This window comes from Puntigrus tetrazona, unplaced genomic scaffold (assembly GCF_018831695.1).
Source record: "Puntigrus tetrazona isolate hp1 unplaced genomic scaffold, ASM1883169v1 S000000008, whole genome shotgun sequence".
NCBI lineage: Eukaryota > Metazoa > Chordata > Actinopteri > Cypriniformes > Cyprinidae > Puntigrus > Puntigrus tetrazona.
In genome coordinates, this window is record NW_025047688.1 from 603545 (window position 1) to 626044 (window position 22500).

A 22500-nucleotide genomic window follows, 5' to 3' on the forward strand; every position below is an offset into this window, starting at 1 on the left:
TTCACCGGAAGAATGACTAAAGACAGTTCGATTTGAAAATTAGAGGCTCATAATTAGATGAATGTCAATAATGTGCATTTAGAAAATAGTGAATTTATTTCATGCTGACATTAAATCTAAGTACTAGCTTATTGCTCACGTGTAATAATATATGAAAAGTATTTTAGTTTGTTTTTATTTAGTGTAAAGCTTTTCGGGGGTTTTACTCTTATACACTTTACTCCAAAATATGAATGCTCTCCTCTTTGAAAAGTACATCATAAAAAGCTATTTTGAATAATGTGTGTAACCAAACAATCGCTGGAAGTCAGTAACGACCCGCTTTTGCTAATATTCTTCAAATGATCTACTATATATCTACTGTATACACATCAGTCCCCACAGAGAGAATCTGTGGTCCGTGGAGAAAATATACATATGTCTGCCCCAACAGTCCATACGGAATGCATAATAAATATTAAAACAAGATAATTAAAACATTAAAACAAGCACAAATTATATAACCAGCGTTTTAGTGTCTACGATTGGAGCAGGGCTGGAAACAAAGCCTGCAGGAAGGTTTGGAGACCTCTGGTCTCAGCTAAAGTTTACGAGTTCACCACATGCAAATAAACAATGAACACACACACACACACACACACACACACACACACACAGAGCCTCTGTTGTTTCCACTCTACCTGATGTAAGCAGATCATTATAAAATTTTACACACAATCCTCCTTTAGTTTTTGCCTTGCTCACCTGTCAGTCACACCTGTGCAGGTTTCTGATTGGCCGAGAGAGCCAGGTACTCAGAGCGAGGTGGCACGTCTGATCAGTGAAACCCTGGAGCAGGAGCGGCAGCAGCAGGTGGACGACGCGTACGAGCAGTCCACTGAAGAGGTCAGTCACACACACCACTCATCTGTGCACACGCATTCTACATGTATGGAGTGCAGTGCTGGGTAGATCACAAGCAGCATGGGGAAAATTGCAGTCAGTAATGTATTCCATGGATTACTTTTAGTTAAAAAATTATTTGTTGCTCAATATCATTAAGATTTGGTTTGTTCATGTACCAGTAGGGAACTAGTAATTGGACTGGTCAACTAGTCAAACCTTGCCAGCTTGGTCCTGACGTTCCTTCTTAGGTTTATTTGGATCTTTGGTTGTCAGAAGGTTTTAAAATACAATCGCGATTACCGTTGCTCTGTGAAATCCAGTCATTACAATAAGAAAGGACCTGGCACATTGCTGTGTTGACCAGCAGAAAGCTCATTTGTTTGAAAATGGCTTGTGTGTGAGCTTTGTTTAATGCGTGGCTGCGTCATTGAACTCTATCTCCAGCGACATTTTGCCAAATGTTTTCTGGTTTATACTGGAATCATGCACAGAAACAACTTCAGACTTTTTTTTTTTAGCCAGAACTCCTTTGTTGAACGTTCGCAAGTATGCAAAAATATGTAAAAATCCACCATGCTGAACGAGGAAACAGATTTGCGAGTCTATTCAAAATTGTAGTGCGTTTGTGGTGCCTGCGCAGGTAATGTTTCACCGGCTTTTTTTCACCGTTTACGTTATACCTGGGTTGCTTTGTTAATGGATATCTCATTTCCCAACTTTGCTCTATTTTTGGACCGGCTGTTTCTTGTTTGGTGACGTCATGACAGGACGAGCACTACGACGATGAGGAGGAAGGCGGCCAGGATGGCATCCTTGGTTCGAGCTTCAGCAGGAGGAATGTGGAAGTGTACGATCTCCCAGAGAGCGAGGAAATGTTCCTGCCGTCCAACATGGACGCCGCTCAACTGACGTTCAGGTTTAAAGAGGTAAACGCACTTTAGGCGCTTTGCGTCGCGCTTATTTCTGATCGAACGCAACTAACCACGTACCTGTTCTGTTTTATTCTCAGCTCCAGATAAAACACACCATTGCGGAAGCTGAAGTAGATGAACTGAAAGAGAGAGTACGGACTTATGAACCCTCTCACGCGTTTATATATAACTTACGGCGGTTCCGGTTTGTTTTAATCGATACGGTTTTGTTGCTGTTGCAGCTGAGAGAGTCGTCAGAGGAACGCGTGGCGTGGGAGGCCAGGGAAGCTCAGTTAGAGAAGAGCGTTCAGGAGAACTCGGAGAGAATCGCTCAGATGGAGAAGAACTGGCTGGAGGCTCAGGCCCTCTGTAAAAGCATCAACGAGCAGCTCAATGACACGCAGAGCCAGTATGAAGCTCTGGATAAAAAATACAGCAAAGCCAAGAAACTGCTCAAGGACTATCAGCTGAAGTGAGTGGTGACATTAAGTTCATCATGCGATGCCTTTATTGTAATAACCCCAAACCTCTCTGTATATGGTGTGCGGATTTGCATGAGCTTGAGGTTTTAGGAGACTTTTTTTGTCGTTTGTCATTCGGTATACGGTATTTAAAAAATGTCCAGTTTCACAGTGCAAAGTTATACAAATGTATGCATATTAAATGAGATAATGCATCATTTGCATGTTTAAACATAACACTGCAGAAATGAGAAAAAGCGTTCTGCGGGTGTGTTGCAGAGAGGTGGAGTACGAGCAGAGGGAGGTGGACTTACGGAAAACTCTGGAGGAGAGAGAGACCGAGTATAAAACTCAGATAGAGGATCTGCAGCGCAGGGTGAGAACGTGCTTCACTTATCAGAGACATAAAGCTGGCATGTTCACTGATTCCTACCTATCAATCTGTCTGTGTGCGTAGCTGGCAAAGCTTGAATCTGGCGGCGGTCATCATGAGTCTCCGCTGTCGGGCAGCAAGTCTGCAGATTCAGTTCTGCTGGGTGAGTTAAAGATCCGAGTGCTTCCTAATGGCTGTCTAAATCCAAGCAGGATTCGTTGACTTTAAGATCACACTGAGGCCAGACTGAAGATGTGAAAACCAGTTGGGCTCAGTCATAGAAACATTAAATCATGGACGTCTTTGTTTACATAATATATGTATGTGTACTGTATTTACCGTAAATACACACGCATACAGTATATATTTATACATGTATACTGCAGCAAACTTTGTTGATTATTACGCGAAACGAGTATAGTTCCTAGTCATATCAGCCACAACTTTTCATTTTCTGGCCGGTCTTGGTAAACGATACAACTACAGAAGAGTCGAGTATTAAATAAGAAAAATATCGAAACTCTGTGGTCGTTTTTTTTAACGCGACGCTACTGGTCTAATTGGATTCAATCATCTATGCTAAGCTATGCTAAAAGTGCTATCGGCAGACCCAGGATTGGCTGGATGGATTCAAAACGGTGAAACTCAACTTGTTAACTCTGGGGGAGTTGGAGAATTAGCCTATTTCCAAAAAAAAGTGGAGTGTTCCTTTAAATAGATGCATGCATTTTTATTTGCGTATACTAGGGCTATTTCGATGAAGAATTTTTCTAGGCAACAAATAGTTACGTGTAAGCATTGGTCGACTAATCGCACAATTATCAATGAACCATTCGAATCATTATTATGAGCCTTTAATTGCCTGATTTGCCTTTTTAAATGTACTTTTATACTTTTATATTGCAATAATTTCACATTCAATCTTTAAATCATGCATTTTTTAATATTTGTATTAATGACATCTTTTTTGACTCAAGGCCACTCTGATGTTTCTGGAACAGTCCCCCACCCCAAGCAGCTATTTAATCATTGATAGTTTTAACATTTAAAATAACTTCTCGTCTAAGTGAACTTAAAACAATCTTCAATCAATCAATCAATCAATCATTTTTATTTATATAGCGCTTTTAACAACACATGTTGCATCAAAGCACTGTACAGTATAATGTAGAACAGATATAATACCAATCCTGATTTCTTTATAAAATGTCTCTTTTTTTAAAACCAATGCATTGCTCTCCAGGAGACTGGAGCGAGGTGGTTCCTGAAACAGAGCGTCTGGACACCAGCGCCCATCGCGCGAGGGCCCAGCTGGCCCAGAGATCCAAGCGGCAGCCGCCGTCCCGCAGCAAACTCAAAGAGACGCTCAGCTCACCAGCGAGAAGCGCACAGGTCACACAGAGCTCACGAAGTTCATGACTGCTGTAAAAAATCCAGCACGTCAGTTTTGACCAATAGCATTGTTTTTGACCTCAAGGGTGATGACGAGAGTCAGCCGGCGAGTCCCGAGTCTCCACCTCCTCGAAGGAGATCAATCCAGGAGAGTCTGTCCCTGCCGGTCGTCATATCTTCCCTTGCTAACCAGCAGAAGGAAGAGGGATCTGTTACGAGCAGCAGCCAATCGGTGCAGAAGGATCCTCAAGGCCCCGCCCTCTCCTCGCCTAAAGACTCCTCCCCCTCCAGCTTCCTGCGAAACGTCAAGAAGAGAGAGTCCAAAGGCAAGGGCAAAGAGGTCAAAGGTAACAAGTTGGATTTAGGATCCCGCTAGAATGGAGAGATCTTGGAAATCAGATGTTTGTCTATGTTTGTATTTTAATGCAGTTCTTTTATTTATTTCAGATGAGTCTAACGATGCAGCTGGAAAAACTAAAAGAAGATTCCCAGACTTTGGGTAAGCATTTCACAGCAGAACTAAATGGTTTATAGTGAACGTTTGTTTTGTTGTTGTCGTAAGTTCATTAATATTGTGATTTTTTTTTTTTTGACTTTCTGATAGTGGCTTAAGGAAATCAGGAGGAAAGGGGAAAAAGCTAAGCAAAGAAGCTACAAGGGCGTCACTGGACAGCAGGTAGACATAAACTTTCTGCATGTTTTAGGTTTTTAAAAAACTTAATTCTGTACGATTTATCACTTTATAACTGGTATTACTATACTTCTGGGAGGATCACAAATGAACTTTTGGCCCCCCTGGAATTGATTTCCTGATTTGTGAGAGCAATTTTTTTATCACCACATTAACATTTGTTCATGTGCTATCTTCAGTGTCAAATACTTCAATTTAACCAATTATTTCAACCAATCGAAATATTTAAACTGATGTCAGTACCAATTGCCTGTTTAACATTGTATCTAAATTCTACATTTAAAAACAAGAGAATAAAATAAAAAAAAAACTCACAAAAACTCTCATTATAATCACTGAAGTTATGGTATTAATGTGTTATTTACGTCTAATCTGCTTCATAAGAATAACTCGGAGTGGGCTTATCCAAGCGTCTCTGACTGGCCAGATCAAAATATATTTCTGCGAACAAATTTTTTCATTTTTTCGTTTCTGTTTTTGAAGGCAGCAATCTTTTGCATAATTGTGGGGCATTTTTGTTCATTTTGCTAATGTCGGACCCTGACTTATGAGGACGTTTGATCTCCGTAACGTGTTTTGTCATGGATTAGTTAGTCGCGTGCATCAAAAGGTTCAGCTAAAGAAATAATAAAAAGCTCTCTCTCCTCGTGTCTCAATGTGTTGTGTTGTAGGGGTTCAGCGGAGTTACTGGAGGAGTCGGGGGTCCGAATCTCCCCTTCAGAGTCCGTGACTTCCATCCCCACCTGCATGCCCTTCTCCTGGTTTGGAGACAAAGACAAAGAGCGAGACAGAGAGCCGTCGTCCTCGTCCAGCAGTCTCCCGCACGCCACTGCAGACGCCAGCGAACACAACTCCAAAAACAAGGTGACTAGTCCAGATCTGTTCTAGATCTTCATAGCATGCAACTTTATTTATAAAGTCATTTTCCTTCTTTCTTTTTGGTTATTTCTAGCAACAAAAAACCCCCGAAGTGATTAAGATAATGTGCTTTAAACTAGATAGTGTTCATTCTAAATTAAAATGTTAATGTTAAAATGCTTCTGAACTATTATCTAAAAAAAAAAAAAAAAAAAAAGTCAAGGGACACCCGATTATATTGTATTCATAAATAAAAGCAGCACGCATGTTTGTGGTTGGTATTATCAAAAATATGATATATTAGACAACTGAATATTATATATTAGACTATATTAAACTAATAATAGTTTATTATATTATTTTGTTGTTAAATTGCAATTTAGTGTCACAATCCTTCAAAAATCGTTCTGCATTTATGCAAAAAAATTGCTGCATTTATTTGAAATATACATTTTTGGGTAATAATGTAAAAGTATTTACTGTCGCTTTTGTGATTTTTATTTTTTTTTTATGATAATTTATTGATCCCAAAGTTTCGAACGGTGTGTGTATGGACTTCTATCATTAGTTGAAGGGAGAACAAACAAGCTCTCTGCCGAACACACAACAAAACGAAATAATAAACCACGAATATCTGGCATCCAGCTGGACTTGCTTTAGTTTCTAAGGAGGAAGCAGCGTCAAAATAATGTTCTGGGTCGAAGCCTGCAGCCATATGGATGTGATCTTTCTTCCGACTCGAGCCAAACAGACCCGCTCCATGTGTCAGAAAATGAGTTCAGCGGCTCTTTGATCCTTCTCTGTTTCATCAGCTCCAGCCGAAGCGTGTTTGGTAAAGGTTTGGGACAGTGATGTCATATTATTAACCCCTTTTCCCGAACAGACAAACCTCTCCTGGTCGTCTCTGTTCAGTCGCTCCTTAGATTTGGTACAGTATATTTTGTCTTCTAAGCGCTCATAGTTGTCAAATTTGATTTAGTGATGTAGTGAAGTTCTTGCTAAATATGTGTCGAGCTTGAATATAGAAACACATTAGTGTGTGTGTGTTGAATGCAGTGCACTAGATGCATGATGCTGCTTCTGATTTAATCGGATCTGATTTGTTCACTCACTCTTTTTCTTCCAGCCTTCAAATACAGGCTTTTATTGTCAAATCAACGTGTAGATGCATTACACTGCTTGTCTGGTTTAGTCAACACAGTCTCATGGAAATTCATAACTATTTTACATAATTTATCTCATTCGTATGTTTTTGTACGATCTGCTGTGCGCCAGTTATGGTTGTGTTTATGGGTTTATTTATACTAAATGAGGGTGTGTAACGGTACACAAACATGATGGTTTTATTGTCATTGTTCGGTGGAAAAACTAAATAAAATATTTTTTTTTTTACACGTTAAACAGTGGTTTACTAAAAAATGTTCTGCCCTAAATTAGTCTTTGTACGTTGCTATAAGGTTGCAAGTAGTAAAATAGCCCAAATTTAAAAGTATATATTTGTAAATGTTTTTATTTTTTTAAATATAATAATTAAAATTCATAAGAAATTACACAATATTTGTATTTTATAACTTGTTCATAAATGTTTGCACAAAATGCAGTTTAAAAAAATGTATTTCTAAGCTAGTTTCGAAGCTGTTTTATGGATGTCTTTCCATACTTGAAGCATGTCGTGTTCGTCCGTGTTTATTTCGCATTAAAACTAGTCGTTTTAAAATGAAATCTTAAAAACCATATATTAAAAGATTTGTTCGGTGCACGTTTATACCCAACGAAGACCTGTACCGAAAACGTTCGGACCGTTATGCGTGGACCGTTACATCCCGTACAAATTTATACTGAAATCTCAACCTCGTAAAAATAGTTGCGTTTTCATGTGAGATTGTGTTGGGTTTAGTATGATACCCTGTCTTGTGCTGTTACAGTAGTCGTCACTAAAAAGTAGCTGTAGGTAGGTGGTGGCCAGACGATAGGAGTTATAAATAACCCAATATTATCCAATATTTGATTTTGATCACGCTAAGCTTTCTTGTAGGCTATAGAGAGAGAGACTTGAGAGATTGTGTTCCTTAAAGGAATAGTTCACCCAGTCATCGCTTACTCCACCTCGTGTTACAAACCTGAATGAGTTTCATTCTTACGTTGAAAATAAGATATTTCTTATTTTTATTTTAAGAATGAAACGGTTGTTGGACCCCATTGACTTCCACAATATTTTTTTCCATACTATGGAGGTGAGTGGGGACCAAAAACTGGTTCTTCAGAATATCTTTTGTGTTCAAAATGAGATTGAAACTCATTATTTGGAACAGCGTGAGGTGAGTAAACCATGGCTATTTATCATTTTTCGATGAGCTGTTCTTTTTTTAAAATTCACATGTACTGTAGCTGATGCCCTTTATAACCGAGCTCAAAATCAGATCGAATCAGGAGCTTCTGGTTTAGAGTCAAACTGATTCGTGAGATCTCTGTCGACTTTTAAATAGTGAATATTTATGACTCTACGCACGTGAAAGCAGCAGGATGTACCCAATAGTTTGTCGATTATTCGGTCTGACGCTTCCAGTAGTCGTTTTGTAGCGCTGCTGGTGATGTTACACTCATTCTTTTGGTTGAAAGAACTTCAGCTCGCCCCGATCCTTGTGTTTGGATAACAAATCCTGCTCTCTGTGCCCGTTCCAGAGTTTGTCAGTGCTAGATGATTCGAACCCCAGCAGTCCGTCGTCTGATTTTTCTGGGCTGGTGGTGGAGCCCAACCTGTCAGGCCGCTCTCATACGTTAACCTTCTCCTCCAGCGAGGTGAGTGCAGATCAGACGCCGGTCATTTGCATGCGTTTCCGGCCGTAAATGAACTTCTGGAAGGTCAAGTATCGTCTCGTGCCTCCCGCTCGTGCAATCCTGCATTGTAGTCATTTTTAGCATCGGGTTCGATTTTGCATGACCGAGAAGATCAGATGCATGCTTCGTGTTGCGCGAGATGAGATTCACAGAAATCGTCCCACGTTCATTCATACGTGCGTGTTTATTAGATGCTGGATGAGGAGCCTTGTCCTGGAGGGAAGGAGTATCACTGGCAGAACCGTCCCGTCTCTGATTGGACGTCCCAGCAGGTGTGTCATTGGCTGATGGGTATGAACATGGATCAGTACACACCTGAGTTCAGCACACAGGCCATCGATGGACAGCAGCTCCTCGGCCTGGACAGCGACAGGCTGAAGGTGAGCGGGACATGCTCTCGTGGATATATTTGCAAGAGAGCCGTTTCTAATCTGACGTTAACTGGAATTAAGTGTAGCCTCCGCTATTTTTGGAAATGGGCTCATTCTAGTTGAGTTTTATCGTTTTTGAGTCCATTCGGACGATGGCGATAGCACTTTTAGCATAGCTTAGCATAGATAATTGAATCCAATTAGACCAGTAGCATCGCATTTAAAAACGGCCAAAGAGTTTCGATATATTTCCTATTTAAAACTCGACTCTTCTGTAGTTATATCGTGTACTAAGACCGGCCGGAAAATGAAAAGTTGTGGGTTTTCTAGGCCGACGTGGTCAGGAGCTAAACTCTCGTTCCGGCGTGATAATAATAATAATAGAGGACGTATCAAATGTCGCAGAGGAACACTATTTCGTCACGCTCGCTTTTAAGGATGGTTTGCAATGCTCTCCACAGGCTCTGGGCGTTTCCAGTCAGAATGACCGAGCCGTCATCAAGAAGAAACTGAAGGAGATGAAAAAGCACAAGAGAAGATGGAGAAACAGCGGGAAAAGCGCGAGAAAGAGGCCAGACGCAGCGGACGGCTGCCTGCCAGCACCGACTCTGTGTGCTGATAACCGTCTTCGGCTTTTATTCCTCTTAATTCTCGACGCACTCCATTGGCAGACTGTTACAAGCCTTTCTAGAGGAGTTACGGTCAGTAACACTGATGAAGCGGGAATACGCTGTTCACCTGCAGGTAGTGAATTTAGAAAAGTGTTTACAGATTGTACTCGACCTTCACTGTAAAAAGAGAAAGATATATTTTGTATCAGTATTTTGTGTCTTTTTTTTTTTTTTTAATACTGTAAAATATCTCAACATCCTTAAAAGGTAAATGCATTTGCATAAGAAAAGAGAAAAGTTACATATTCAGATAGATTTTTAGAGAATTTCTGTCATTTTTGTAATTTTCAGAATTACTGCATTTAATTTAAATTTTATTTACATCATTTGTAAGCAAATACATATTGATGTGGATCATATTACTGGAAAACAAGACAAAATACTGATTAAGAAAATAATTTTTTTTCAGTATTCTGATTGAGATATTAGACTAGCTTGTAAGAAAATGAATATGGCTATCCGATTCATAGCAGACCAAAACTTTTATTAGTTTTATTTGTATTTTATGATACCACTGTAGGAGCTATAAAAAAAAAAAAAAACTCGCTAAGGGATATATAAATATTTAGATGCCTATTTTCACAACTTTGCCACTAATATTGTGGCACGAATAGTGCTTTCAAAAAGATTTATTGTATTTTAGGAGTACTTCTGGCCTGCGGTGCTAAACGGGTCGTGTTGCTGGATCCTTGTACAGTCGAGTAATAATGAGCACTATATTTTTACTGAAACAAAAGGGGAACGCGGTTTATAAATGTACAAATGAAATATTTTATACACAACTATTAGCATAGCTTTAAGGAAGAGACATTAACTTTTGTACACATTTTCTACTAAGTAGAATAGCTTGTTGGTTAAAACCAGAGAGAGAAAAAAGAAGAAGCAGAGAGTGAAACTCAAAGTGAAAGGTGTTTGTGCATCTCATCTCGTTTGTTGTTTTTATTTGGAAGGGTTACTGCTTTTATGTTATGGATGCGAGTCAACAAATACATAATTGTTACACAATGTAGCATAGTTTTAGTAGTGGCCACGGCCCAAATCGTGATTGACTAACAGAGACTGTAATGAACTGAATACTGGATAATCATCTGAGTGTAAGGAGAGCGCTCATGTCATTGTGATTCTGTGGTTATATTTTTCTACCGCGTAAAATAGATGATTTAGAACAGACAAAAAAAATTCAAGCTTTCTATCTGGTACAAAGTGCATAAGCTGCAAAATAAATGCTTTCACCTCTTGTAAAAGAAAAGACTGTGTTTTGTTGTGTCCAAAATCCGGCTCCCTTCACGGAAACATGTTCAAAAAGTAAATGGATCAAACCTGTTCAATCATCGGCTGCTAAGTTACCCGTTGACTCGACGAATCGCTTGACTAGATTCAGATCCACTGAAGATTCGAAACCTTCGCGAATCATTCGCTCAGCGCGTGGAACTGGCGAAGTCACGTGATTACATTAAACGAGCCGCCGTTAAATCAAATTAGCGGCTAGCAGGCGAGCTTTATGAACAATTACTTATATTTATTTGCAGTTATTTTCATTTTTGATGATATTGGTATAAAAGCAACATTTTTAATAGTATCTGATAACCAAAACCTGCAAATTAGCAAAAAAAAACTCTCTTGGTTGCGTTTACACATTCTGACCAGCAGGCGGCACTGGCGCGTGTTGATTGGAGGCCTTCAAATAATGCGCATACCGTCCGCCCTAAGTAGTGTGCAAAGTGCCTGATATCACTCAGAATTTAGGACGGATAATAAGCACACTGGGACAAATACTTCACTCTGTCAATTTAACAGTTTTGTTGGAAGATTCAGACACCTTTTATACTACCCTAACATTTTTTCTCCCCTTCCAAAATGAACTAGCAGCAAATGTAGCCATTTTAAAATTGTCGAATGTCACAAGTCATGAAAAACATATCCTACAATGATTGCAGTTAGTCTGTTGTACTCAATGCTTTATTGAAACAGGATGAGAGACAAACTGCTAAGCGCTCGTTTAAAACTGGTCAAAAGAAAACAATTTAATAGGCATTTGTTCCTTTTTTGTTCAAGTGCCCTAACTGTTAGTTGGTTGAAGCTGAACACTTTCTAGAGCTGTGAAGCATTTAACACTTTCAAACCCTGCATATTTATATATAAAAGCTCTGCAAACAAGATGTAATACAGTACATGGGACCGTACAAGGAACGTGAAGTCCCAAATATGCTTATATAAGCCCACAACTGTCGACAAACTTGATTTCCAAATCACAATGTGTAAGTTCAAAGCAAAAACGAACAGCTCATGATGACAGAAAAATAAATATATACTCACTTACGCATTCAAATGTAAAATTAATAAAGTCACGAAACACATACCTGCATCACTCAAAAATAATACACGCTCAAAATACACCAGATTACAAAAGCTTAATTGTCTCTGGGATGTGATGGCACTGTGCTAACTGACAATACTGGTCTAGTGCAAAACGCTTTCGTTAGGACACGCTGGCGTCCTCTTCCGTCGCTCGTCTGTCCTCCGTGTACGCAGGGGTGAGAGAGATGAAGGGGTCTGCAGAAGCGTTGAGGTCGGGCTAGAAGCTGCGGAAGGTGGTCATGTCCTTGGGCTCTTTGCTGGGGGCGCACCAGTCATCCGCTTCATGGATGGTCTTATAATGCTTCCAGGCGGATTTGTTGTAAACGGGGAGCCTCTCGATGGACTCCGTGGACAAAGCCTTCAGGGATTCAAATACATTTATTATACATGGAATGAAGAAATGAGGGAAAAAAATTGAAATTGAGCATTATTATAGTAATTTAAATAGCAAACTAAAGTTTCAGTTATGGTAAACTATAAATAAATAATCATCATCACACACACAATTGTTCAAAAGTCTTGGGGTTAGCAAGATTTTTGAAAGAAAACCTTTAACTCAAGACTGCATTTATTTGATCAAAAATACAGTACAGTATAATTCATCTTTTTGATTGTTAACATGTAAATTTTTTTTTGCATTGTGACTGTTCAAAATGTTGGTTTTGACCATATTTTTCTATTACTGTAAAGACAACTGCAGGGCTGCAATGTTATTTATACCACTGTTTGATAAATAGCATATATAATTATATATATATTTTTAAGAGTAAATTAATCTATGCTAAAATTAAAACAATGAAAATACTCTTAAGATAATCTGTATATATATATATATAAAAAAATTAAAATATTTTTTTTTTTTGGAACGATTAATAGCCACTTAATTGCATCAGTAATTGTAATTAGAAAAATTATGCAGGCCTAAAAAAAACATTTTTCCATTGCTGTTAAAACAATATATATTTTGTCCTGATATTATGTCCTAAAATAAAATTAACTTATGCAAATAATTAAAATACATTAGATTTACGAGGATGAAAGCAGAGGTTTATATAGGCAGAGGTACTCACTCTGATATAAATGACAGCATCTGTGCCAAATCCCTCCATAGAGTACAGCTTCAGGTCACCTTGGAAATATCTGGCGTAAAGTCTGGAGATGGGCAGCCCATAACCAAAACCAGCCTGAGACCAGAAGACACCACATGCCATCAACACGGCTAAGACATAACGTGCGTGCTTTACCAAACAGGTCAATCGAAACAACGCATTTGCCATTTTTTTACTGACAGACAAGTTGAAACAGAAATAAATGTAGACAAAACAGGGAGAACGAGGTGAAGAAATGCAGACATCGTCTTATCGTTTGTCTGAGCGTGTAAGACGATCACTAAACCACAGCTACTGCAACTCTCCAGTTTCTGAGCATTAAAAAAACGAAAGGGAAAGAAAGCAGAGTGTGATCAGATTTCAGAGCGCTCACATACTGACCAGAGGAGTGGCTCGAGACGTGTCCATCTGAGGACGAGGAGCAGTGGAGTACGTGTACGTAAACAACCTGTCGATCTTCCTCAGCGGGACTCCTCCTCCACGATCGCTGACCTACGACAGAACAACAAGACTCACGTCAAACCAGCTTTATCCTTTAATGGCCTATCATTGATCAAAAGATTCTACCGTTAGACCAGGTGAAGATTTACACCAAAAAAAGTTTGGGGTCGGCTGCATTTATTCGATCAAAAATGCAGCTTAAATAAAATGATTTATTCTTGCGGTGATAAACCTGTACCTGAAATTTAATGCGTCCGTTGCTAAAGACAGACAGAAAAAAAGCCAAAGCGCTCCGTGTGTGAAGCTATTGTCCCTCAAAAGAAAGAGTCGATTCTGAATCATTGAAACGAGTCATTTTTTAAAACAAATCTCAAGCCGTTTCAGGTTGATGTCGACATAAAACGTTGCCCATCCACTTGTTGGTCTGAATGAAAATGCTAATTCATTCTTCACCACTAGGTGTCACTTTTGGAGAGTTCAAATATCCGTTTCCCTGGCAACGCTGCACACAAAACACCACACAAACACTGCTTCATCAGACGTTACAGGCATGATCAGATAAAAATCAACCAATCACTGCAGGTGAGCGAAAAATTCATTGTTCAATGAATCATTTGGGAGTCTTTGAATAAATAAAAGGTAAAATAAATGCCTAATATAAAACAGCGTGCATGCTAACCTGTTGGTGGAGACTCTTAAAACCAAAATATGAATCATTGCACATAATGGGGCGCTTTGAATTTAGGAGGTCTGCCCTCGTACCTTCACGGTCAGGTCCTCGTGGCCGAGCACGATCTGCACATGCACCGGAGGATACTCCATGGCGTCTTCATAAAGCTCCATGGTAGCACGCATGGCATTCTGCAGGAGTCACGCCACATATTTATAGCTCAGCGCGCCGCGAGCAAAGCCATTCGCTGCACGGCACGTGACAACAACATCATGCCTGATCTAACACTCAATATTTACGCTTTGAATTTTTAGCAAATGCGCGAATGTCCTCTGCGGATGAGCGCATACTTCAACATTTCAGCAGTGAGAAGCGAAGCACGGCACCTTAAAGAGCTCAAACACCATGTGGTACAGATGAGACGGCACGTAGACCACAGCGATGGGTCTGTCGGCTCCTTTAACTGCGGAGGAAACACGAGAGCGTTTACAAGTCAATCACATCAGGTCACATGACTTGCAGCAAACGTGCGTGCAGCAGGAAGTTACCGTTAAATTCTTCCAGTACTAACTCAGGTGAGTTCATATAATACCGGTCGCAAAGGTTTCGGGCATTTTCATAAGCATCTGAAATCACAGAAACAGGAAAAGGGTTAGGGTTGTTCTTGGCTATCATTAGTCAGGTTTCTTATAAGATTGTTATAAATTAGTAAATAAATGAGTATTCATTCATCATTTGAAAAAAAAAATAATTCTTAAAAAAAAAAAAAAAAAAAAAGCACTGTCATTCTCAACTGTCATTACCTCATTAACCTTAATTATTGCTACGTGTTTGTGAGATATAGATAGATCTGTGACCTTTCACAACATCCATGACGCAACAGCTGGGGTCGATGCTACCGATCTGTTTGGGATGAGCAGGGTTGTCACGTATCTTTCCCCCAAACAGCAGAGCTGGAAACACACAGATCATGTTATTGACATGCTATTCTCTCGTGGGCTCGAGGGTTCCTGGATCACCGATCAATGAGTGATATCTGGGACACTGATGGCTGTGAAACAAGTAAACATGTCAGTCAGGGCGGCACCTTCCAGGAGACCCACTCATTGAACGCTGCATCTCATAATAAAGAGTCACAGAGCACTATGGGTGTGTGTGTGTGTGTGTGTGTGTGTGTGTGTCTCTCACTCACTGTGCTGGTTCAAGAGCATTCGGATGGAGATCCTGCTCATGTAGAAGCGGTCCAGGAAGTACTGGATGTTCTGGCTGGTGACCGGGTCTGTCCCGTAGGTCTCCTTATATTCCACCACTCCTTGAGCCATGGTGGGCACCACATCATTGTGCCGGTTTCTGATCTTTATCACAGCATCTGTGAAGCTGAGAGTGCGTGTCTGTTACCGAGAGGGTCCACAGAGACAGAGAGAGAGAGACAGAGAGAGAGAGAGAGAGAGAGAGAGAGAGAGAGAGACAGAGAGAGAGAGAGAGAGAGAGAGAGACAGAGAGAGAGCGACAGAGAGAGAGCGACAGAGAGAGAGAGACACAGAGAGACGGAGAGAGAGAGAGACAGTTCACTACTACAGATCTAAACCCAACGGTGAGGAGTTCTGTTTGTGACCGTCCTACAGACAGTAATTTGAAAGGGTTCAGACAGACCTCTACAGTAAGGTATTTGATGAATGTCTTACTCTTGTATGAAAGCGTTTCATCATCGATATCCCTTTCCTTGAACTCCAGTATATCCCGTCCTTGAACTCCAGAATCCCGAAGCTGTGCATGTACCTGCAGGGATGCAACACAACCACAGAACATCACTTACAAACAGAGCACACATCAGGACAAGACCGCATGGACTGCGTGCATCACACCGACCAGCTCTGCACCAGGCGCACTGAAGGAGTTCTCAGAAGATTATCAGGCAACAAATCGATCTCCTTCATAATATTCGCCAGCCTGACAGGCAGTTCCTGTCTAAGGAACGTGAAGGACGTTTTCGCACATGCGTTCTCTGAACCTGCAGAGACAGAAAACAATTACATCTTCATTGAGTTTTCTTCACTGATATATAATATAGTAGTTTAACTGATGCAATAGTTTTGTGTGTGTACCTTATGCTCTCCTAAGTAGATTCTCAGCGACAAATCTAGTGGGTCAATGATTCAATTAGCCATTCATAAGAGTCACTTGCTTCATTCCTGAATGAATCAGCCCTTCGAACTCATTGAATAAATGGCTTTCTTTTTCAACATATAATTTCTGTCATTTCATATTTTTATATGCAACAATGTATATTTAAATCATTAGCCACCAGTGTTTTTTTTTTTTCTGTGCCACCTCCAGTTAAAAAAAAAAAAAAAAAAAAAAAGATTCTTACTAATTTCATATTATTGGTAACTTCTGCATCTTAATCTGCTTCTTAGTAAAATAAGTTATATAGTTTTTTTATTTGACACAGAAGATGGCACACTTAATAATTACCTTATATTAGAAAGGCTATTTTTATATGAATTTTTAATTATTGATCAGGAGGCGCTCCTAAAAACAAAAGTTTTAAACCCTGTGTAACTGCATGAGGTCTTAAAGAGACAGCAGCCTAAATACACCTGCTGCTGTCTGTCATGGCTATTTATACGGTGAATACTGTCTATTTATTTCATTTGAATAGATTATTGAGTTTCTGTAGTAATACAAAACCTACATAATATAGTTAAACCCAACTGAAAAAAGAAAACAAAGTACTTAATTTATATCTTGTTATTATTTTTGTGTTATTGATGGTCATTTATTTATTTTTATTATATACTCGTCTTTTTTAGTCAAAACAAATTCAGTCCTGAGTGCATGTGATACTTTGGAAGGGAAGGAAACACTAAATTTTTCAGTTCCACAGTCATTTTGTTGGGTTATTTATATATTTTTAACATTACGGAATATCTAGCATATTTACTGTTGACATCCTTCTCTATTTGAATTATTAAAATGGCCATGGTCCCAGACTTACCAAAATCTATGAACTGCTTCATAGAGAGAGGAGAAGGTGAGAATCTGGAGTAAAAGTCGATTTGTTTGGCGATGGATGCAGAGTTCATCAAAGTCCTGAAGATCCTCATATTGGCGGCTTTTGCGGTTTAACTCTTCAGATGGTCCGGAAAAACGTGTCCTGTTGGCTTTCTGAGCTCATATTTTCTTGTCAGCGGGAAGCTACGCACTTGTTTCTCTCAGTACGAAGCTGAAAGTCGGTCATGTTCGCGCACGCAGCGCTCCATTCAAAACCACTGAGCCGGTAACGTCCGGTTTCACTCTTCTCTATCGCTCGGTAACGACACGGCTGGGCTTATATACATGACATCGCGCTGAACGCGCAGGTAATCCCGGAGCGATAACGCGTGACGGGTGTGTGTGAACTCACGGTGGACGCTGGGCCTGTCGCCGCAGATAAAGCGCGCATTACCTCAGCACACTGTCTTCAGCCCAAGAACAACAGCACGACAGACACCGAAGACATCCTAATCTCTGACCTGCTTGCTCGCTTGATTAGCAAGATGCTTCGTCTGGCGGCTGTAAACGAGCTAATACTACACGAACGTAGATGTTTCCGAAAGTCAGAGCGCGTCCACTCTTGTTTTCCCCTTCTTCTGTGCTTCTAGCATTAAGAGATATATCGCCACCTTCTGTGCTGGAGATCGAAGCGGATTAAACATTTTTGTAAACAATTTTAAAAACTGGTTTTATAATTTTACACCGCGTTTCCCTACGATATGAGGTGTATAACTACGTTTTGTAGGAGTCATCCATAATGTTGTTACAGTAAAAGTTATCTTATGTTTTGTGAGAGTCCACTCTGTTTAACTTCCGCATTACGTGAGTCCCTGGGTCACGTGACTATATGTGACCTTGCTTGTTAGTGGGGATTTTATTTCACCTAAAAATTTTATTTCACCGCATCTTCTAAACGCAATAATAATAAGAGATTGCACATTTTTCGTAAACATAATTAAAAAAGGCTTTTGATTCGTTATAGATTTTTACTAACCTGATCTGTTAACCTGCACAAAATGGTGAGTCATTCACATCTTAACCGGTTAAAAAAGTCCTTCGTTTGTCTCTTACGATGCAGCACATTTAATTAAATGAAGTAATAAGTAAAACAACATTACTGTGGCATTTTTAAAGGGGTCATATGATGTGATTTCGAGTTTATCTTTCTCTTTGGAGTGTTACAAGCTGTTAGTGCATAGATAAGATCCCAAAAAGTTGCAAAGATAAAAGTTTTAAAAACCAGAGAGATATTCTTTTTTAAAGTCATGACTTGTCCACACCCCCCTAAAACTGCTTGTTTAAACACACCCCCACTTTTCTACATCACAGAGCAGGTTTATTTCCATGAGACCACCCAAATGTTGAAAGAAGGCGGAGCTATCTATCATACAATAGCACACTTGAGTGTGTACAAATGGTAACTAAATATATATTTTTTAATACCAAAGTAATATGTTAAAAGTTAATTTTAGTTCATATTCTTGATGTCCCAAAATAGCACAGTTCAGTACATTTAGATGATCTTAAGTTTATCTCAAGAAGTAATAATAAATATTTTTTAGTGTATGAAGTACACAATTATTGTGAGAATAAAAGAGCACTTTAATTACATTATGGAAATGTACTTGTTGTTGTTGTTTTTTTATCTGGGTACTGTTTCTGTCAAATCATAAAAGGACAGACATCTTGTTTGAGGATAGTTCTACTTCTAAAACATAGACTATGATCTTTGTGTCTGTTTTTGTAAGTATGTTTTCTATGAACTTGCAGTAAAATACAGCCGAGTCGCTGTCTCTCAAACACAGAACCAGAGTAAATAAAGTGAAAACGCAGAAACCATTTTCTCTCGGGATCAGTTCAGATGTCCTGTGTGTCTCGATCTACTGAAGGATCCAGTGGCCATTCCTCGTGGACACAGTTACTGTATGAGCTGTGTTACAAGCTGCTGGGATCAGTCTACAGCTGTCCTTCAGTCCAAAACCTGCTTTATAGAAAAACACCATGCTGACTGAAGTGGTGGAGCAACTAGAGAAGACTGAACTCCAGGCTTCTGTCACACAAAGCTGTCAAGTGTGTCTGAACTCTCACTGTCGAAATCACCTCCAGCAACACAAGAGTCTCTTTAAAGGTACAAGACACGATCTGATAGACGCCACCGGACGACTTCAGGAAACAATCTGCCCGACACGTAATAAACTACTAGAACTAATCGCAAAAATCCCGATACTACAGCACTTGTAGCAGAGAGGACGAAGAAACGGGTATGAACCGAAAGTCTGTCGTTTATCTTATTTGAAAATCACGCATGCTACATGAAATGTCAGACACGCGTTTATTAGTATGGTTTGGTTTCACTTAAATGGGGGGCTGATTACAGAAATACTTCATACAGTTTAACAGCTGAGCTTAAGCCTTCATTGCTAATTCGGAAATGTCATATAACCGGTAACGGGGAGCTTTGATTTGATTCACTTAGAGAACATGCAGTGTCCTGGAGTCACCACAAGGTGTCGGTGTCGTATTACGAGAGCTGGGCTCTTTCTTACCTGTAAGTCGGTTCTGCCGGTGTCTTGTACTGTGACTGAGGTCAACAGAAAAGAAGGCTGACTGTAGTAAACCCATCTCTTTTGAGGATATAACATTACCGTATACAGTGTGGAGGTATTGTGAGAGAGATAGCATCATTCTTCAGATCAATCCCATCCAAACATAACATTAGTTTGAGTGTAGGAGTTGAGTAGTGTTGCCAAATAAGCTTAACTGAAAGTAGTTCATAGGCTGCCAAAAATGTCACTAGATGTCAGTCTCTTTCAGTCTTTGACCCTGATTTATTTGTAACCCCCAAAAAAAAAAAAAATGTAACTAAAATCACCATAACAAACGCGCTGTTTCTCTCTACCAAATACTACTATTAAATACTACTATTTATTTAAAATGTAATTTATTGAATAATAGTATTTAATAAACAACATTAGAGGCGTTATCTTTATTAATGAACCATATTTCCAGTCTAAATAACTAGCGTTCTGACCTTAAAACAACATTATGTGACACAAAAACAGTATTTATCAGAGGTGTGGAACTGAATCACATAACTTGCTACTCGACTCGAACTCGTGTCTCAGATTTGATGACTTGCGACTCGACTTGAGATAATAAAAGACTTGAGATTTGACTTGAATCAAGATTATTAAAGAAGATTTAAGATTCGACATGACAATGACTGACAAAAGCCCTTTGACTCAGAAAGATTTTAAAACATAAAATTTCATCGAATATATTTATTGTGTAATATTAGCTTATATGTTTGAATTTGTCTTAATATTTAAAAGGGTAATTATCAAAATACCATGTTATAAAGAAATGTTCCCCATGATTACCACTTTCTGGGAGATTTTATGATACCAAAGAAGGATGGTGGTACTTTAGGTTTGTTTTTGGGGCAAAGCTTATCAAATCTGGGGTCTTCCTTTTGGGTCATCCCTGGTTCTTACTAAATTAAATTGCATTGCTATGGATCCATTCTAATCACAAGTTTTCTCATTCAGGAGCATAAACTTTACCTTTTATTGAATACAGATAATTTTGAAAGAGGCAAGAAGATAATTCCAGAAGACAATTTAGCAAAGAAAGAAAGTGAAATGGATCATTAATTTGGATGTAATGATCAGTCCTGGAGCTTAGACTGCTCTCATTTGCTTTACTCATTCTGGCACAATAACAGCTGCACTGACCTTCTTGCACCATTGGGTCGCAGCAGGATAGGAGTGGCATGTGGATCACCGAGCAGGAACTCTGTCCTTCTACAGCGTCTCTGACACAATGAGCCAATGAGTCCAGACCGCATTCACTCAGACGCTCTATCCTGGGTTTAGAGTTCATGGTGGATCAACAGTGAAAGTGTGTGATCTAACGATATAGATTACAGGAAACCGATGCGTAATAATACATAATGCGTCATTGAGTTTCTTAATGACTATCAATAATGCATACAGTAGCTGAACTTAAATTAAGCTTAAAATATCAGATGCCAGCAGAGTAAAACTATTGGTTGATAGGCCTATAGGAGATTATATTTGTTGTGCAATTTACACCGACGGTGCTTTGACAGTACAGTTATAGGCCTACCTTTATAGCCTACTAGTTAGGCATTTTATTAGTATTATTTTTATTTTGAAATATTCAAATGTCCACGTGCTTGCATTCTGTTTAATGACACAATAATCAAAATGCTAATTCGTTCAAAATCTATCGTTTGAAAATAGGCTCTGCTTAAATTCTACCTATAGAATAATGCATATGGAAATTTATGTTGTGCGGTAGGCATTGATGCTGAGACCAAAAGAGCATATAGTCTACATCATGATTATGTTCACGAGGGAGCTAATATTCGAGAAAATGATAACAGAAGCAAGATCTGTGCAGTTTTTGTTGTCTGCTTTGCGAAGTTGATCGTCACTCAGTCATATATGAAAAATGCGTTTTTTTGACGTTGAGATGTTTGGTCCTCCCCGGCACCCGTCAGACTCGCCTCTGCATCCGCGCACCCGGAAACTGAGCAGCGCAACAAAAGCAGCGCTTTCCGCAGGCAGTAAACACCCTCAGGTCTGTTCACGATATGCTTTCAGATTAGACAATACATTTCAATAGTATGTGTGTGGCAAGAGTGAGCTGTTTATTCTTCAGTATGTCGCTTTTATGTGTTGGGTGGAGTCCAGCAGTAGGTTTCCACTGGGCTGCTACTTTGAGTTCACCAGATAGCAATAACACAATTAAACTCTTCTGTTCATATATATGTGTGTGTGTGTGTGTGTGTGTGTGTGTGTGTGTGTGTGTGTGTGTGTGTGTGTGTGTGTGTGTGTGTGTGTGTGTTTGTTGTGTGTGTATATGCATGCACGCAGTTCTTACTCTCGTTGTGTTGTGAGAGGGCAGAAGTTAATCTCATTCAGATAAAATCCGTTAAATCCGATTTAGGGAGATTTACAGTAAATGTTTTCTGCTCTGAGACTAAGACAAGAGAGAAGTAAATTATAAACCGTCCTGAAATAGATTATTTGACTTAACGTTTGCGATGAATGTTTGCTAAAAAAGACGGCTCTGCCTTAAATGTTCTCATTTACTTGTATTTAACAAAGTACTTGTATGCCCAAATGCATTTGTTATACTTTGTATTGTTTTTTTTTGCCATTAACATAAACTAAGATGCTGGCATGGCAATATGTATTTTAATATTTAACATACAGAAACGTTTAATAAGATGGATGACACCGAGGTGAACTTGAGGGCTAAAAACCTTTTAAAATATATTCACTTAAATCATAAAATCACAAAAATATCTGTAATGAGCAGGAAAAGAGAGAAAATGCACATCAGATAGGATCGAAAGTGAGCAGACTCTGTTTTTTTGAAGTGTTCAGTTTAACAGTGGTTATATT

General features: G+C 39.2%; 3 protein-coding genes across 5 annotated transcripts in view; 2 read left to right on the top strand and 1 right to left on the bottom strand.

Annotated features, from left to right (window-relative positions):
- The window catches only part of LOC122332258 (neurabin-1-like), a 17005-nt gene extending 6310 nt beyond the window's left edge, over positions 1 to 10695 (top strand). The window contains exons 4-18 of the mRNA XM_043229553.1: positions 766 to 885; positions 1653 to 1811; positions 1895 to 1948; positions 2039 to 2268; positions 2537 to 2633; positions 2715 to 2793; positions 3874 to 4022; positions 4108 to 4369; positions 4470 to 4521; positions 4627 to 4698; positions 5385 to 5577; positions 6455 to 6499; positions 8254 to 8370; positions 8601 to 8789; positions 9242 to 10695. Coding sequence (XP_043085488.1) covers positions 766 to 885; positions 1653 to 1811; positions 1895 to 1948; positions 2039 to 2268; positions 2537 to 2633; positions 2715 to 2793; positions 3874 to 4022; positions 4108 to 4369; positions 4470 to 4521; positions 4627 to 4698; positions 5385 to 5577; positions 6455 to 6499; positions 8254 to 8370; positions 8601 to 8789; positions 9242 to 9574 — 2151 coding nt within the window. The 3' untranslated portion in view covers positions 9575 to 10695. The remainder of the gene's footprint in view (positions 1 to 765; positions 886 to 1652; positions 1812 to 1894; positions 1949 to 2038; positions 2269 to 2536; positions 2634 to 2714; positions 2794 to 3873; positions 4023 to 4107; positions 4370 to 4469; positions 4522 to 4626; positions 4699 to 5384; positions 5578 to 6454; positions 6500 to 8253; positions 8371 to 8600; positions 8790 to 9241) is intronic.
- Positions 10696 to 11992: 1297 nt separating this feature from the next.
- On the bottom strand, positions 11993 to 17694 carry LOC122332285 (pyruvate dehydrogenase (acetyl-transferring) kinase isozyme 1, mitochondrial-like). Of its 2 annotated transcripts, XM_043229579.1 has the most exons (11): positions 17028 to 17694; positions 15899 to 16040; positions 15767 to 15808; positions 15222 to 15418; positions 14887 to 14982; positions 14578 to 14655; positions 14416 to 14492; positions 14122 to 14220; positions 13300 to 13410; positions 12880 to 12993; positions 11993 to 12167 (listed from the first exon to the last, which is right to left on the bottom strand). In XM_043229579.1, the coding sequence occupies exons 1-11, from the start codon at positions 17134 to 17136 to the stop codon at positions 12027 to 12029; spliced, it is 1206 nt and encodes a 401-aa protein (XP_043085514.1). In that variant the 5' UTR covers positions 17137 to 17694; the 3' UTR covers positions 11993 to 12026. The 2 variants fall into 2 exon arrangements, with proteins under 2 accessions (XP_043085514.1, XP_043085513.1); XM_043229578.1 differs by lacking the exons at positions 15767 to 15808; positions 15899 to 16040; positions 17028 to 17694 and adding an exon at positions 15715 to 15718 and having other exon boundaries at positions 15222 to 15406.
- Positions 17695 to 21559: 3865 nt separating this feature from the next.
- dync1i2a (dynein, cytoplasmic 1, intermediate chain 2a) overlaps positions 21560 to 22500 on the top strand; it is a 28234-nt gene continuing 27293 nt past the window's right edge. The window contains exon 1 of one of the 2 annotated variants that reach the window (XM_043229642.1): positions 21560 to 21670. The gene's annotated coding sequence lies outside the window, so the exon portion shown is untranslated. The remainder of the gene's footprint in view (positions 21671 to 22500) is intronic. The other variant, XM_043229644.1, reaches the window with a different exon arrangement.